At 58.3% G+C, this 14,445-nt stretch overlaps 1 protein-coding gene across 4 annotated transcripts in view; it reads left to right on the top strand.

The window, feature by feature from the left end:
- scyl1 (SCY1-like, kinase-like 1) overlaps nt 1-14,445 on the top strand; it is a 33,492-nt gene that overhangs the window by 16,684 nt on the left and 2,363 nt on the right. For 2 of the 4 annotated variants that reach the window (XM_078532902.1, XM_078532899.1), the window contains 9 exons: nt 1,567-1,680; nt 1,997-2,152; nt 3,432-3,620; nt 4,907-4,982; nt 5,620-5,811; nt 9,718-9,830; nt 10,248-10,349; nt 11,358-11,672; nt 13,994-14,075. In XM_078532902.1, the coding sequence (XP_078389028.1) occupies nt 1,567-1,680; nt 1,997-2,152; nt 3,432-3,620; nt 4,907-4,982; nt 5,620-5,811; nt 9,718-9,830; nt 10,248-10,349; nt 11,358-11,672; nt 13,994-14,075 (1,339 nt within the window). The remainder of the gene's footprint in view (nt 1-1,566; nt 1,681-1,996; nt 2,153-3,431; nt 3,621-4,906; nt 4,983-5,619; nt 5,812-9,717; nt 9,831-10,247; nt 10,350-11,357; nt 11,673-13,993; nt 14,076-14,445) is intronic. The other 2 variants (XM_078532900.1, XM_078532901.1) reach the window with 2 other exon arrangements.

Below are 14,445 nucleotides of genomic sequence, written 5' to 3'. Positions count from 1 at the left end.
GTCAGAAGGAGCCGGCAATAAATGAACAGCTTTCTGGCTTCTTTCTAGTCTGACGCGCGAGCTGTCATCCTGCGAATGGGGTGTGATGTAAGCCCAGCTAAAAGCCATCGGAGTTGTATTGTCGTTTGGTCGGGGAATTGTGCGTCATTGGAATGTTCTCATCGTTTTCAGGCTGAGCTTGGCATTCTCTTTCTTTCCCCCCACCCCTCGGCCTCCCTCCCACCATGATCTCTTCGTTTGTGCAACATTTTATAAAATCGCTTGGGCTTCCCAAAATGGCTGCCTCTAAGAAGGGTGGAAGAACCTGCATTTATATAGCGCCGTTTATACCCGAAACTGCTTGACAGCAAATGAGTGGCTTTCGAACTGTAGTCGCTGATGTTGTGCAGGAAGTTAGAGCCACCAGTGTTTACAGAGCAAAGCAATCTTCTACATCCCAGCCTAGCACGAATCTTGAGTTAGGAATATAAGGACAGAGAAGGGAGGCCATTCAGCCCCACCGGCCTGTTCCACCATTCAATTAGATCATAGCTGATCTGTATCTATCTTAACTGGGGGAGATGGTGGTGTAGTGTTAATGTCACCGGACTGGTAATCCAGAGGCCCAGGCTAATGTTGTGGGGTCAGGGGTTCGAATCCCACCAACTGCCTTTAAACTTAAATTCAATTAATAATCTGGAATTGAAAAGCTAGTCTCGGTACTGGTGACGCCGAAACCATTGTCGATTGTCGGGAAAATCCCATCTGGTTCACTCGTGTCACTTTAGGGAAGGAAATCTGCCGTCCTTACCTGGTCTGGCCTACATGTGACTCCAGACCCACAGTAATGTGGGTTTAAACTGCCCCTCTGAAATGCCCCTAGCGAGCCACTCAGTTCAAGGGTAATTAGGGATGGGCAACAAATAACTGGCCTTGCCAGTGGCGCCCACATCCCATGAAAGAATAAATTACTCTATGTACGTGCCTTAAATCCAAAACCCTTAATCCCCTTACCCAACAAAAAACATCAATCACAGTTTTATGGTTTTTAATTGATCCCTCAGCCTCGACAGCCTTTTGGGGGAGAGAGAAGTGCTTCCTGACATCATCCCCGGCTCTAATTTTAAGGCCCTGTCACGCTGTTCTCTCTTTTCCTCCCTCCCCCTCCCCCTGCCTCTCCCACCCCAAAGGAAATAGCTTCTCTCTAACGACCCGATCGAAACCTTTAATCATCTTAAAACGCCTCAGTTGGATCGCCCCTTAATCTTCAGTGTTCCAGAGAGCGCACGTCTAGATGATGCAACCTGCCTTTCGTAATTTAACTGTTTTAACCCCAGCTTCATTGGAAGAATAGCCCCTGCGACAGTGCAGCACCCGCTCAGCACTGCGCCGGAGTGACGGCGGGGGTGGGTGGGGTTATGGCCCCAGGTCCCGGACTGAGCCTGTGACCCTCCTGGCTCGAGCGGTTGCTGTTAATTAACGGGGAAGGCAGTCATCGTAGGCAAAATAAGGCAGCGGGCGTTTTGCGCACAGCAGGATCCCACGAGCGGCAGCGAGGCGAATGATTTGCGTGCGCTGTTGTTTCAGATGGAGCAGTTCATCCAGTACCTGAATGAAGCGACGGTGAACGGCCAGATTTTCCCTCACGTCGTCCAAGGCTTCATGGACACGAACCCCGCCATCAGGGAGCAAACCGTGAAGGTCAGTGCTGTCGGCCAACTCCCGCACGGCAAGGGCAGGGGCTGCGGGAGAGAGGAGAGCCCCTTTGGTGGCCGGGACTTCCAGGGCGGTGGCGGAGACGGGGAATCGGGTCAACCCTCGGCGGCCGCCTGTAGTCGGGCGGCAAGGCAGGCGGCTCCACTGCACTGCAGGGCTCTGGTGCTGATTGACCAGCCAACAAGGGGGACTTGGAGGGGATGGGCAGGTAACTGTGGGCCACTGGCCACATGGGGTTAATTGGCTGAACACCCGGAGCACCCCCACCCTCGCTGAATCCTCTGCTTATTTCCGATTCCAGTCGATGCTGCTGCTCGCCCCGAAGCTCAACGATAGCAACCTGAACGTCGAGCTGATGAAACACTTTGCGCGGCTGCAGGCGAAGGATGATCAGGGCCCCATTCGCTGCAACACCACCGTCTGCCTGGGCAAAATCTCCTCCTATCTCAACGCCAACGTAAGTGCGACGCTTTCGAATGAGCTGGGTTTCGCCGCTCCCCTGCTGAAGCTGCATTCTGCTGGAGGAGCGGCCTCCGCTAAGAGAGAGAGAGACATTTTTCGCGTGGAGGCCTTAGACCATGAGCCTTGGTGGGGCCATGCAACCATGGGGTGACTCATCAAAGCCAATCTGAACCCTCTGCCCACACTGGAATCGGGCGTTCCACTGGTGGAGGGCGTGGTAAGGCAGCAGCCAGGAGCATGAGACTTGGCTGAGTGTCCCGCCTGCAGCCTAAGTACTGCCTGGCTGAAATGAGCTACCTGGGGCCCTCCAGTTCAATATTTAGAGGGTAATCTCGAGAGTGTGTCAGGATTTGTAGCGGGAATTCCCCAGGAAATGCGTCCGGATTTTTGGGTTGTTCTCCGGGAAGTGTGTCAATATTTGTAGGGGATCCCCTAGGAAGTGTGCCGTATTGGTAGGGAATTGACTGGGAATTTGTCAATACTTGTCGGGGATTCTCTGGGAAGTGTCAGAATTTGTCAGGGATTCTCTGGGAAGTGCGTCAGAATTTGTCAGTGATTCTCTGGGAAGTGTCAGTATTTGTCGGGGATTCCCTGGGAAGTGCGTCAGTATTTGTCGGGGATTCTCTGGGAAGTGTGTCAGTATTTGTCGGGGATTCCCTGGGAAGTGTGTCAGTATTTGTCGGGGATTCCCTGGGAAGTGTGTCAGTATTTGTCGGGGATTCCCTGGGAAGTGCGTCAGTATTTGTCGGGGATTCCCTGGGAAGTGTGTCAGTATTTGTCGGGGATTCCCTGGGAAGTGTGTCAGTATTTGTCGGGGATTCCCTGGGAAGTGTGTCAGTATTTGTCGGGGATTCCCTGGGAAGTGTGTCAGTATTTGTCGGGGATTCCCTGGGAAGTGTGTCAGTATTTGTCGGGGATTCCCTGGGAAGTGTGTCAGTATTTGTCGGGGATTCCCTGGGAAGTGCGTCAGTATTTGTCGGGGATTCCCTGGGAAGTGCGTCAGTATTTGTCGGGGATTCCCTGGGAAGTGTGTCAGTATTTGTCGGGGATTCCCTGGGAAGTGTGTCAGTATTTGTCGGGGATTCCCTGGGAAGTGTGTCAGTATTTGTCGGGGATTCCCTGGGAAGTGGGGCTGTATTTGTCGGAGATTTATTGGGAAGTGCGTCAGTAAGCATTCCTCGTGCAGGTTACCCGAGCTACTGCGTGGTTTAACATCGACCTATCCAGCCACACATTCAGATTTCAGGTTTTTTTTTTTCCTTCTTTCCTTACAGACCCGGCACAGAGTTCTCATCTCCGCCTTCTCCCGGGCAACCAAAGATCCGTTTGCTCCCTCCAGGGCAGCTGGTGTCCTGGGTTTTGCCGCCACCCACAATTACTATTCAGTCAGCGACTGTGCTTATAAAATCCTTCAGGTGCTCTGCCCCCTGACGGCGGACCCTGACAAGAATGTTCGCGATCAGGTACGTGGGATGACTGAACTCTACGAGAGATCGAGCAGACTGGGCTTTATATTCTCTGGCGCTTAGAAGAATGAGAGGCGATCTCGTCGAAACATATAAAATTGCGAGTAGATGCTGAGAGGCCGTTTGCTGCTGTTTGGAGGGTCTAGAACGTTGTGGGGGGGTAGCCACAGGCTCAGGAGAAAGGGGTCGGCCATTTTGGACTGAGATGAAGAGAAATTTCTTCGCTCCGAGGGTGGTGAACCTTCAGGAATTCCCCACCCCAGAGAGCAGTCGTTGAGTATATTTAAGAGATTCTTTGGACACTGGCCAGGGTTTTCTGGCCCTGTCGTAGGTGGGGCCCACCGGGGTGGGGTGAGGTGGTGCCCCAGCCAGGAGGCCATTGACTTGCGGCGGGACTGGAGGATCGCGGGCGGTGGGCGGGTGTGGAAAATCCCACCAACTGAGGGAATCGAGGGGTGGGGTGGGAAACCTTACTGAACAGCGGAGCACGGGACGTAACCCTCGTGTTCTTCTTAGGAGAAGTGAGGTCTCGCGCTGGGCGAAAATGGGCCGGGGAGGTGTTATTGAGGCATCTTGGGCTGGACTCCCAGCTATCGCCACCAGCAGCCCAGGCAGCTGAATCCAGTCTGCTCTCATCTCCCTCCCTCATTGGCACCTCCTGTTGGAGCGCTGGGGGCCTGGAAGGGGGCTGTTCTTGGCACCGTTACTGGATAAACCCAGTCATCGGGATCTACTCGTATCAACGACCGGAGGGAATCGGGGAAGTTCAGGGGAACCGGGATCGGGGAAACTGGCAGTGCGGAAGTGGGGGAGGCCCACTGTCCCTGCGCAGGATGTAAACTTTGCACGTGGGTACACATGAACGGAGCCCCAAAGGCTGGGACGCCTAGTCTAAAGGGTGGACAGTCTCTCACCGATAAACGACTGAGCAAAAGCCACATGGCAAGGTGAGAGCTTAAGTGGCAAGAAATGGATCACTTGAGTCACACGGCAGCACAGTCACTGACACGGATACCCTGCAAAATATCCCCTTTGTCCAAATCACAAGCCCTCACAAGAGGGAGGCAGGCAGCCGGGAGAGGGAGCTCGGGATTTCCACCTGCAGTGAGGCTGGGCGACTATATGGAACAGGCTCATTCAGCCATCTAGAGGGGGTGGGTTGGATGGAGGAAATGCCCGAAACGAGCGTGTGGCGGGTGGGCGCTGGCACTGCCCGGCGGCTTCTGCAGTCGGCTTTTACACTCCTCCTTCCCCCGACCCATTTTTCTCCCATGTCCTTTCAGGCCTTTAAAGCGGTGCGGAGTTTCCTGGCGAAGCTGGAGATGGTGTCGGAGGATCCATCCAAACTCCCCGAAGTAGGTAAGTGGAAACGTTGGCCTGGTTTGGGGCCGGGGGGAGGGGTTTGAGAGAAGGGGTGTCATAGGCAAAACGACAACCACTTGATCTTTGTATCCTTCTCCCCCCCACCCACCCCACACCCCTGCCAGCACCTCACTTTCCGTCAATACCCGACTGCTTTTGAGACCCCCCACCCCGAGCTTGGCTGGATCCACAGAAAAGCGCCTGAAGTTTCCCTGGCCGCCATCAAAGAGGCCCCTCAGCACTTGAGTCCAAGTGAACTGCGCGTCCACAACACGCTTCTCCCGCTCATACCCAAGTAATGCAATCGGGAGACCTAAGAGCCAGCGTCAGGCACGGCCAGGTTGTGTGCAGGCGCTGGCTGTGCCTCTGGCTAGCGCTCTCACATCTCAGTCAGAGGCTTATGAGTCTATAAGGCCCCACTCCAGCATATAACCAGGCTGACACTGCAGGAATGAGGGGGTGCTGCACTGTCAGAGGGGCCGTCTCTCATACCGCACCCCGCCAGCCCCTCAAAACAGCATAAAACATTAACTGACCATTTACTTTATTGCTGTCTCTGGGACCGTGCACAAGGATCCCGAGTTTTTGCGAGCGTTTGCTACCTCGGCTAAGCACTTGTGTTCCTGTTTTGTAGAGAGCGATGTCAACTCTGCTTCGTCAAGTCCCACGGCTGCCCTGACTGGGAGCTGGGCTGGGTGGGCCGTCACCGGCGTCTCCACTCTCACATCGAAGCTTATCCGAGGAAACCCGGTGACAGGAGGGCAGCCAGCAGGAGGACAGCCCACTGCAGTACCAGCCGCTGAAGCTACCCCTGCAACAAGAGAAGGTACACTTCTTTCTGGCTGTGGATTCCCGCTACATCTTGCTGTCTGTGCCTGACTTTGTTCAATCGTTTTTATATATCTATATGTATGCACGCACACAGGCACGCGCGTGTGCAGGTATAAACCCTCTCGCTCTCTCTCTCTCGCGCTCGCTCTCACTCCCGCGCTCGCTCTCACTCCCGCGCTCGCTCTCTCTCTCCCGCGCTCGCTCTCTCTCTCCCGCGCTCGCTCTCTCTCTCCCGCGCTCGCTCTCTCTCTCCCGCGCTCGCTCTCTCTCTCCCGCGCTCGCTCTCTCTCTCCCGCGCTCGCTCTCTCTCTCCCGCGCTCGCTCTCTCTCTCCCGCGCTCGCTCTCTCTCTCCCGCGCTCGCTCTCTCTCTCCCGCGCTCGCTCTCTCTCTCCCGCGCTCGCTCTCTCTCTCCCGCGCTCGCTCTCTCTCTCCCGCGCTCGCTCTCTCTCTCCCGCGCTCGCTCTCTCTCTCCCGCGCTCGCTCTCTCTCTCCCGCGCTCGCTCTCTCTCTCCCGCGCTCGCTCTCTCTCTCCCGCGCTCGCTCTCTCTCTCCCGCGCTCGCTCTCTCTCTCCCGCGCTCGCTCTCTCTCTCCCGCGCTCGCTCTCTCTCTCCCGCGCTCGCTCTCTCTCTCCCGCGCTCGCTCTCTCTCTCCCGCGCTCGCTCTCTCTCTCCCGCGCTCGCTCTCTCTTTCCCGCGCTCGCTCTCTCTTTCCCGCGCTCGCTCTCTCTTTCCCGCGCTCGCTCTCTCTTTCCCGCGCTCGCTCTCTCTTTCCCGCGCTCGCTCTCTCTTTCCCGCGCTCGCTCTCTCTTTCCCGCGCTCGCTCTCTCTTTCCCGCGCTCGCTCTCTCTTTCCCGCGCTCGCTCTCTCTTTCCCGCGCTCGCTCTCTCTCTCTGGCGCTCGCTCGCTCTCTCTCTCTCTCTCTCTGGCGCTCGCTCGCTCTCTCTCTCTCTCTCTCTGGCGCTCGCTCGCTCTCTCTCGCTCTGTCTCTCTGGCGCTCGCTCTGTCTCTCTCGCTCTGTCTCTCTGGCGCTCGCTCTGTCTCTCTGGCGCTCGCTCTGTCTCTCTGGCGCTCGCTCTGTCTCTCTGGCGCTCGCTCTGTCTCTCTGGCGCCCCCTCTGGCGCTCGCTCTGTCCCCCTCTGGCGCTCGCTCTGTCCCCCTCTGGCGCTCGCTCTGGCCCCCTCTGGCGCTCGCTCTGGCCCTCCCTCTCTCTCTCTCTCCCCCCCCCCCCCCCCCCCCCCCCCCCCAGGCGCTCGCTCTGGCCCCCTCCCTCACGCTCGCTCTGGCCCCCTCCCTCGCGCTCGCTCTGGCCCCCTCCCTCGCGCTCGCTCTGGCCCCCTCCCTCGCGCTCGCTCTGGCCCCCTCCCTCGCCCTCGCTCTGGCCCCCTCCCTCGCGCTCGCTCTGGCCCCCTCCCTCGCCCTCGCTCTGGCCCCCTCCCTCGCCCTCGCTCTGGCCCCCTCCCTCGCCCTCGCTCTGGCCCCCTCCCTCGCCCTCGCTCTGGCCCCCTCCCTCGCCCTCGCTCTGGCCCCCTCCCTCGCGCTCGCTCTGGCCCCCTCCCTCGCGCTCGCTCTGGCCCTCGCCCTCGCTCTGGCCCCCTCCCTCGCCCTCGCTCTGGCCCCCTCCCTCGCCCTCGCTCTGGCCTCCTCCCTCGCTCTGGCCCCCTCCCTCACTCTGGCCCCCTCCCTCACTCTGGCCCCCTCCCTCACTCTGGCCCCCTCCCTCACTCTGGCCCCCTCCCTCGCCCTCGCTCTGGCCCCCGCCCTCGCCCTGGCCCTCGCCCTGGCCCCCTCCCTCGCCCTCGCCCTGGCCCTCGCCCTCGCCCTGGCCCCCTCCCTCGCCCTCGCCCTGGCCCCCTCCCTCGCCCTCGCCCTGGCCCCCGCCCTCGCTCTGGCCCCCTCCCTCGCCCTCGCTCTGGCCCCCTCCCTCGCCCTCGCTCTGGCCCCCTCCCTCGCCCTCGTTCTGGCCCTCGCCCTCGCTCTGGCCCTCGCTCTGGCCCCCTCCCTCGCCCTCGTTCTGGCCCTCGCCCTCGCTCTGGCCCTCGCCCTCGCTCTGGCCCCCTCCCTCGCTCTGGCCCTCGCTCTGGCCCCCTCCCTCGCCCTCGCTCTGGCCCTCGCCCTCGCTCTGGCCCTCGCCCTCGCTCTGGCCCTCGCCCTCGCTCTGGCCCTCGCCCTCGCTCTGGCCCTCGCCCTCGCTCTGGCCCTCGCCCTCGCTCTGGCCCTCGCCCTCGCTCTGGCCCCCTCCCTCGCCCTCGCTCTGGCCCCCTCCCTCGCCCTCGCTCTGGCCCTCGCCCTCGCTCTGGCCCTCGCCCTCGCTCTGGCCCTCGCCCTCGCTCTGGCCCTCGCCCTCGCTCTGGCCCCCTCCCTCGCTCTGGCCCTCGCTCTGGCCCCCTCCCTCGCCCTCGCTCTGGCCCCCTCCCTCGCCCTCGCTCTGGCCCCCTCCCTCGCCCTCGCTCTGGCCCCCTCCCTCGCCCTCGCTCTGGCCCCCTCCCTCGCCCTCGCTCTGGCCCCCTCCCTCGCCCTCGCTCTGGCCCCCTCCCTCGCCCTCGCTCTGGCCCCCTCCCTCGCCCTCGCTCTGGCCCCCTCCCTCGCCCTCGCTCTGGCCCCCTCCCTCGCCCTCGCTCTGGCCCCCTCCCTCGCCCTCGCTCTGGCCCCCTCCCTCGCCCTCGCTCTGGCCCCCTCCCTCGCCCTCGCTCTGGCCCCCTCCCTCGCCCTCGCTCTGGCCCCCTCCCTCGCGCTCGCTCTGGCCCTCGCCCTCGCTCTGGCCCCCTCCCTCGCCCTCGCTCTGGCCCCCTCCCTCGCCCTCGCTCTGGCCCCCTCCCTCGCCCTCGCTCTGGCCCCCTCCCTCGCCCTCGCTCTGGCCCCCTCCCTCGCCCTCGCTCTGGCCCCCTCCCTCGCCCTCGCTCTGGCCCCCTCCCTCGCCCTCGCTCTGGCCCCCTCCCTCGCCCTCGCTCTGGCCCCCTCCCTCGCCCTCGCTCTGGCCCCCTCCCTCGCCCTCGCTCTGGCCCCCTCCCTCGCCCTCGCTCTGGCCCCCTCCCTCGCCCTCGCTCTGGCCCCCTCCCTCGCCCTCGCTCTGGCCCCCTCCCTCGCCCTCGCTCTGGCCCCCTCCCTCGCCCTCGCTCTGGCCCCCTCCCTCGCCCTCGCTCTGGCCCCCTCCCTCGCCCTCGCTCTGGCCCCCTCCCTCGCCCTCGCTCTGGCCCCCTCCCTCGCCCTCGCTCTGGCCCTCGCCCTCGCTCTGGCCCCCTCCCTCGCCCTCGCTCTGGCCCCCTCCCTCGCCCTCGCTCTGGCCCCCTCCCTCGCCCTCGCTCTGGCCCCCTCCCTCGCCCTCGCTCTGGCCCCCTCCCTCGCCCTCGCGCGTGCGCTCACGAGGGACAGAAAGAGTGCTTCTCAATCACGGGCACACACTCACACAACACAGACAAACTCTGCCTCCAGATTATAGATACTATGTAGAGCCCCTGCAGGAAGTACAAAACAAAATTACTGGAAAGACATTAGAACTGCGAGATTAACCCCATCGGGAAAGGTCGAACAGACTTCAGGCCTCTTTCTCTAGAAACAAGGAGTGACCTGCGAGAGGCCTTCCAAATTCTTATGAAAGGGTTTGATGGGGTGGCGATAGAGAAGATGTTTCCACTTGCGGGTGAGACAATTCAGGGCCATCGATATCGGACACTCGCTAACAAATCCAGGTGGGAATTCGGCAAAACCCCCTCTGCCCCGAGAGTGGGGGGAATGTGGAACTCGTCACCACAGGGGGGGAAGCGCATGAGCACGATATTGATGGGGTTGTATGAAGCTGGGTGAGACGTGGCTTTTGTGGACCTGTTGGTCTGAGTGGTCTGTTACTGAGCTGTAAATACCTTTCTGTAATGCTTTGTACTGTGTACAATCTTGAATTGGCAGAGGACAGACACAGCCCTGCAGCCACGCCTGTAGCACCAGCTCCCACTAAAGAGGCAGCCGATAAGGATGAACCGGCAGACAGGTGGGACGATGAAGACTGGGGCAGCCTGGAGGTGAGTACGTCAGCGCTGCTGGGGTCGTACCCCTCGGCCCGGGCGCGAGCACAGGGCGGGGGCCACAAGCAGCACGTGCGCTGCCGGTAGGTGAGGGCGGCACTGCACCGAGGTCGATCGATGTTGCCCTGCCCCCTGGGAAGCCCTCGCGCAGAACCTGCAGCCATGCGTCTGCCACAGTCGGTGTGACTGTTCACCTGCAGTGAGACCGGCTGTGTGCATGAGGAACAGAGTGACGGGGCTGGAGGCGGGGTGGGGAGAGCCTCGCAGAGCTGATCTCTCCTGCCCCTTGGGGTGACCGGCTGCCCCTGCATTAGGGGGTTAGGCTTGGAAAGAGCGGCTGTCTGTGACCGAGGTGCGGTTTGCCTCCTGTGACCATTGTGTGACCAGCTGCCCTCGTGATTTGATTGAAAACAGGAGACGGAGCAATCGGAGGGACATGACGGGAAGGAGGACTGGAGCAGTGCTGCTGAATGGTCACTGGGTGTAAACAGCAAGAGAAAGACCCGTGAGAGAACGGTGAGTGCCTCTGTCCTTGCGCCTGGGGTTGGTTGAGTGGGGCAGTCGCGCAAAAGGAGGCCATTCAGCTTATGGAGGCTGCACCAGCTCTTAGCAGAAGCTGTCCCAGTGAGACCCGCTTCCCTGTTGTTGTTGTTTTCGATGATGCTTCTGCGAGGCGCCTTGGCACCTGGGTGAAAGGCGCTACGTGAATGCAAGTTGCCAATGCTGGCGGCTAATAAATCCCAACGGGAATTCGGGAGAAACTCCTTTACCCGGAGAGCGGGGAGAATGTGGGACTCACCCCCACAGGGAGTGAGTGAGGTCAATCCTATAGATAGATTTAAGGGGGAAGCTGGATAAACACACGAGGGAGAGAGGAATAGAAGGATATGTTGATGGGGTGAGATGAAGAGGGGGTTAGGAGGAGGCCAGTGTGGAGCATTGACACCAGCACAGAGCTGATGGCCTGAGTGGTGTCTCCCTGAGCTGGACGGACTGTGTGATATAGCCCTGCAATTTGTTCAGCTATAAGTAGTGATTCAGTTTCATTTGGAAAGCCCCTATTGAATCTGCTTCCGCCTCCCTTTCAGGCAGCGCCTTCCAGATCACAGCAACTCGCTGTGTAAAAAAAAAAAAAACATTCTCCTCATCTCCCCCTCTGGTTCTTTAACCGATTCTCTTCAATCTGTGTCCCCTCTGGTTACCGACCCTCCCCTCACTGGAAACACTTTCCCCTGATTTACTCTATCCAAACCCCTCATGGTTTCGAACGCCTCGATTAAATCGCCCCCTTAACCTTCTCCGCTCTAAGGAGAACAATCCCAGCTTTTTATATGTAACAGTGGTATGAGGGAAAAGTGGAACCGGAAGCAAGTCTGACAGTTGCAGGAGCTGCTTGCTCTCTGCAAGACCTTTAGTAGCAGTGGTATTACACTGATTGTGCTCTTCCACAGCAGAGAGCAAGCGACACAGCAACTGCGCGCCATACGTAAGCAAGGTGTTTTTAATACACTTACCCATTTTCAGAATATCTCCACCGCTGAAAACAAAGAGCCAAGTCCCATAGCTCCTGAGTGGGACAGCGCTGGCTGGGGCCTGGAGGACAACTGGGAACCCAGGGCTGAAGCAGCTCCGGATCAGACGTCCACTGGCGACGACAACTGGAACACGGACTGGGACAATGAACTTACACTGAGTCAGAGCCATACCCTGAAGGTCAAAGCTTCGGCAAACCAGCAGGAGGTGCGGCTCGCAAGTGAATACAACTGGGATGGAGCGAGCAGCACCGGCAGACAAGAGGACTTCTTTACCACGGCCGTTCAGGCACCTGCTACAAACCAGGTAAAATGTAGGACACTGTCTGATCAAAAACTCCTAGGACAGGTACAGCACGGGGTTAGATACAGAGTAAAGCTCCCTCTACACTGTCCCCATCAAACACTCCCAGGGCAGGTACAGCACGGGGTTAGATACAGAGTAAAGCTCCCTCTACACTGTCCCAATCAAACACTCCCAGGGCAGGTACAGCACGGGGTTAGATACAGAGTGAAGCTCCCTCTACACTGTCCCCATCAAACACTCCCAGGGCAGGTACAGCACGGGGTTAGATACAGAGTAAAGCACCCTCTACACTGTCCCCATCAAACACTCCCAGGACAGGTACAGCACGGGGTTAGATACAGAGTAAAGCTCCCTCTACACTGTCCCCATCAAACACTCCCAGGGCAGGTACAGCACGGGGTTAGATACAGAGTAAAGCTCCCTCTACACTGTCCCCATCAAACACTCCCAGGACAGGTACAGCACGGGGTTAGATACAGAGTAAAGCTCCCTCTACACTGTCCCCATCAAACACTCCCAGGACAGGTACAGCACGGGGTTAGATACAGAGTAAAGCTCCGTCTACACCGCCCCCATCAAACACTCCCAGGACAGGTACAGCACGGGGTTAGATACAGAGTAAAGCTCCCTCTACACTGTCCCCATCAAACACTCCCAGGACAGGTACAGCACGGGGTTAGATACAGAGTAAAGCTCTGTCTACACTGTCCCCATCAAACATTCCCAGGGCAGGCACGGTGTCAGTAAAAGATAACTGGCCACTAGGAGAGATTGAGCAGAATGGACCTGTATTCCCTGGAGTTTAGAAGAATGAGGGGTGATCTCATTGAAAGGTATAACATTTTTCAAGGGCTTGGCAGGCTAGATTCTGGGACACTGTAGGAATTGAGGAATATGACTTTCTTTATTCTTTCATGGGATGTGGGCATCGCTGGCGAGGCCCAGCATTTGTTGCCCATCCCTAATTGCCCTTGAACTGAGTGTCTCGCTTGGCCATTTCAAAGGGCAGTTAAGAGTCAACCACATTCGTTGTGGGGTCTGGAGTCACATGTAGACCCAGACCGGGTAAGGACGGCAAATTTCCTTCCCTAAAGGGGATATTAGTGAACCAGATGGGTTTTTATAACAATCGATGATAGTTGTCATGGTCACTGTGACTGAGACTGACATATTGAATGGCAGAGCAGGCTCGAGGTGCCATATGGTCTGGTCTTGCTCCTGTGTCTTATGTTGGTGGCCTCACCCCTTTCTGCCTCTAAAACCTCCTCCCGCCTTCCAACATCTCTCCAGCCCTCCAGCACCAGAATCTTGTGCAGCCATGCATGCCTTCGCCCCCATCATTTGCTGCCACGACTTGTAAGTCGTGTAGAACCCTCACTCCAGAATTCTCTACCGAAACCCCCTCGGACTCCACCTTTCCCCTGTCAGACCCTCCTCAAAAGCACCCTCCTGGTCAGCGTCCCTTCTTCCCCTTTCATCTGTCGCCTCAGCATCCATTTTGTCTGATTTACACGTCTGTGGAGCATCTTGGGACCCCTGTCTCTGTTTGAAGTGCTTTATAAACAGCAGTCGTGACAAGTTCTGACACAACATAACACTGCGTTTGATAACCATCCCAGTGGTTGCGAAGTAAGTGCCCTGAGGATGTGACGGAACAGTGCCCTGTAGAGCCCAGCTTTTTTTTTTTCAATCTGAAAATAAAGACCTCACAAAGGGCAAAGACAATTTTGCGCGTTATTGTCCATCCCTCTCGTGCCGTTTATTCCTCATGAAAGCCTATCTGCGCTTAACCAAACCACATCGTTGTTGGGAAGGTTTGCGTTCCCCTCGCAATAATTAGGTGGATTTGGGAACCTTACTCGCACTCTGGCCCAGTTAAATTAAATATCAGCTCTTGGCTCACGTGGTTGTTGGGTTCAAGGCCCCACCCCCCCCCACCCCGAACACCCCTTCCAGAGACTTGAGCGCACAATTTATGGCCTTACTCCTGTGTGTCAAAGGTGCCATCATTCAGGTGAGACTAGAGGAGTTCTTCTCTCTCTCCTTCACCGCCCCCCCCAACCCTCACAAAGTGTCCTGGAGCCAATATGTATACCTCAACCAATGTAACTTAAAAACGAAGCTGATCTGGGTCATCTGTTTGTGGGATCCTGCTGTGCGCAAACTGACTGCTGTGTTTCCGACATCACAACAGAGACTATACCCTCCATAAAGCATGGCATTGGCTGTAAAGCGCTCCGAGGCGATGAAGCGAGCATTGTATTGAAAGGTGCCTCACAGTTTGAGATGAGTTTGTATCACCTGTTGTGACTTCCCCACAGAAGAACGAGGATGCGTGGAATGCTGAAGCCACTGCCGGCTGGGACACGGAGGACAACTGGGAGTCGGTGGAAGCTGAGCCAGGTCAGTTTGGTCTTTGTGGAGGGGAACGTGGAGAATTGAGCTTTTGTAGTTTGTCCGTTGATAGACTATCACGCCCGAGAAATTCTGTGACTGATGCTCCAGGTAGCTTGCAGTTTTAAAGTGATCACACGAGTCAGTTCCGAGGATTCCAGGGTCCTCAAAGCCCCTGATACAGGTCCGCACCTTGTGAAAATCGAAATTCACCCCCCCCCCCCCCACCCGATGAAAGTTTCATGAGGTGGGTGTGTGACTGTGCAGCAGCACGAAATCATGTTTAAAATATCCCCAGGCTCCTGAAACCGGGCCATCCTGGACAAGGTCACTTCATGTCCCAGCCCAGAGGTTAGCTACTGCAGCATCGACTGGCTCC

Source organism: Cetorhinus maximus, chromosome 31 (genome assembly GCF_964194155.1).
Source record: "Cetorhinus maximus chromosome 31, sCetMax3.hap1.1, whole genome shotgun sequence".
NCBI classification, from domain to species: domain Eukaryota; kingdom Metazoa; phylum Chordata; class Chondrichthyes; order Lamniformes; family Cetorhinidae; genus Cetorhinus; species Cetorhinus maximus.
This window is presented reverse-complemented; position numbering and strand designations above follow the sequence as displayed.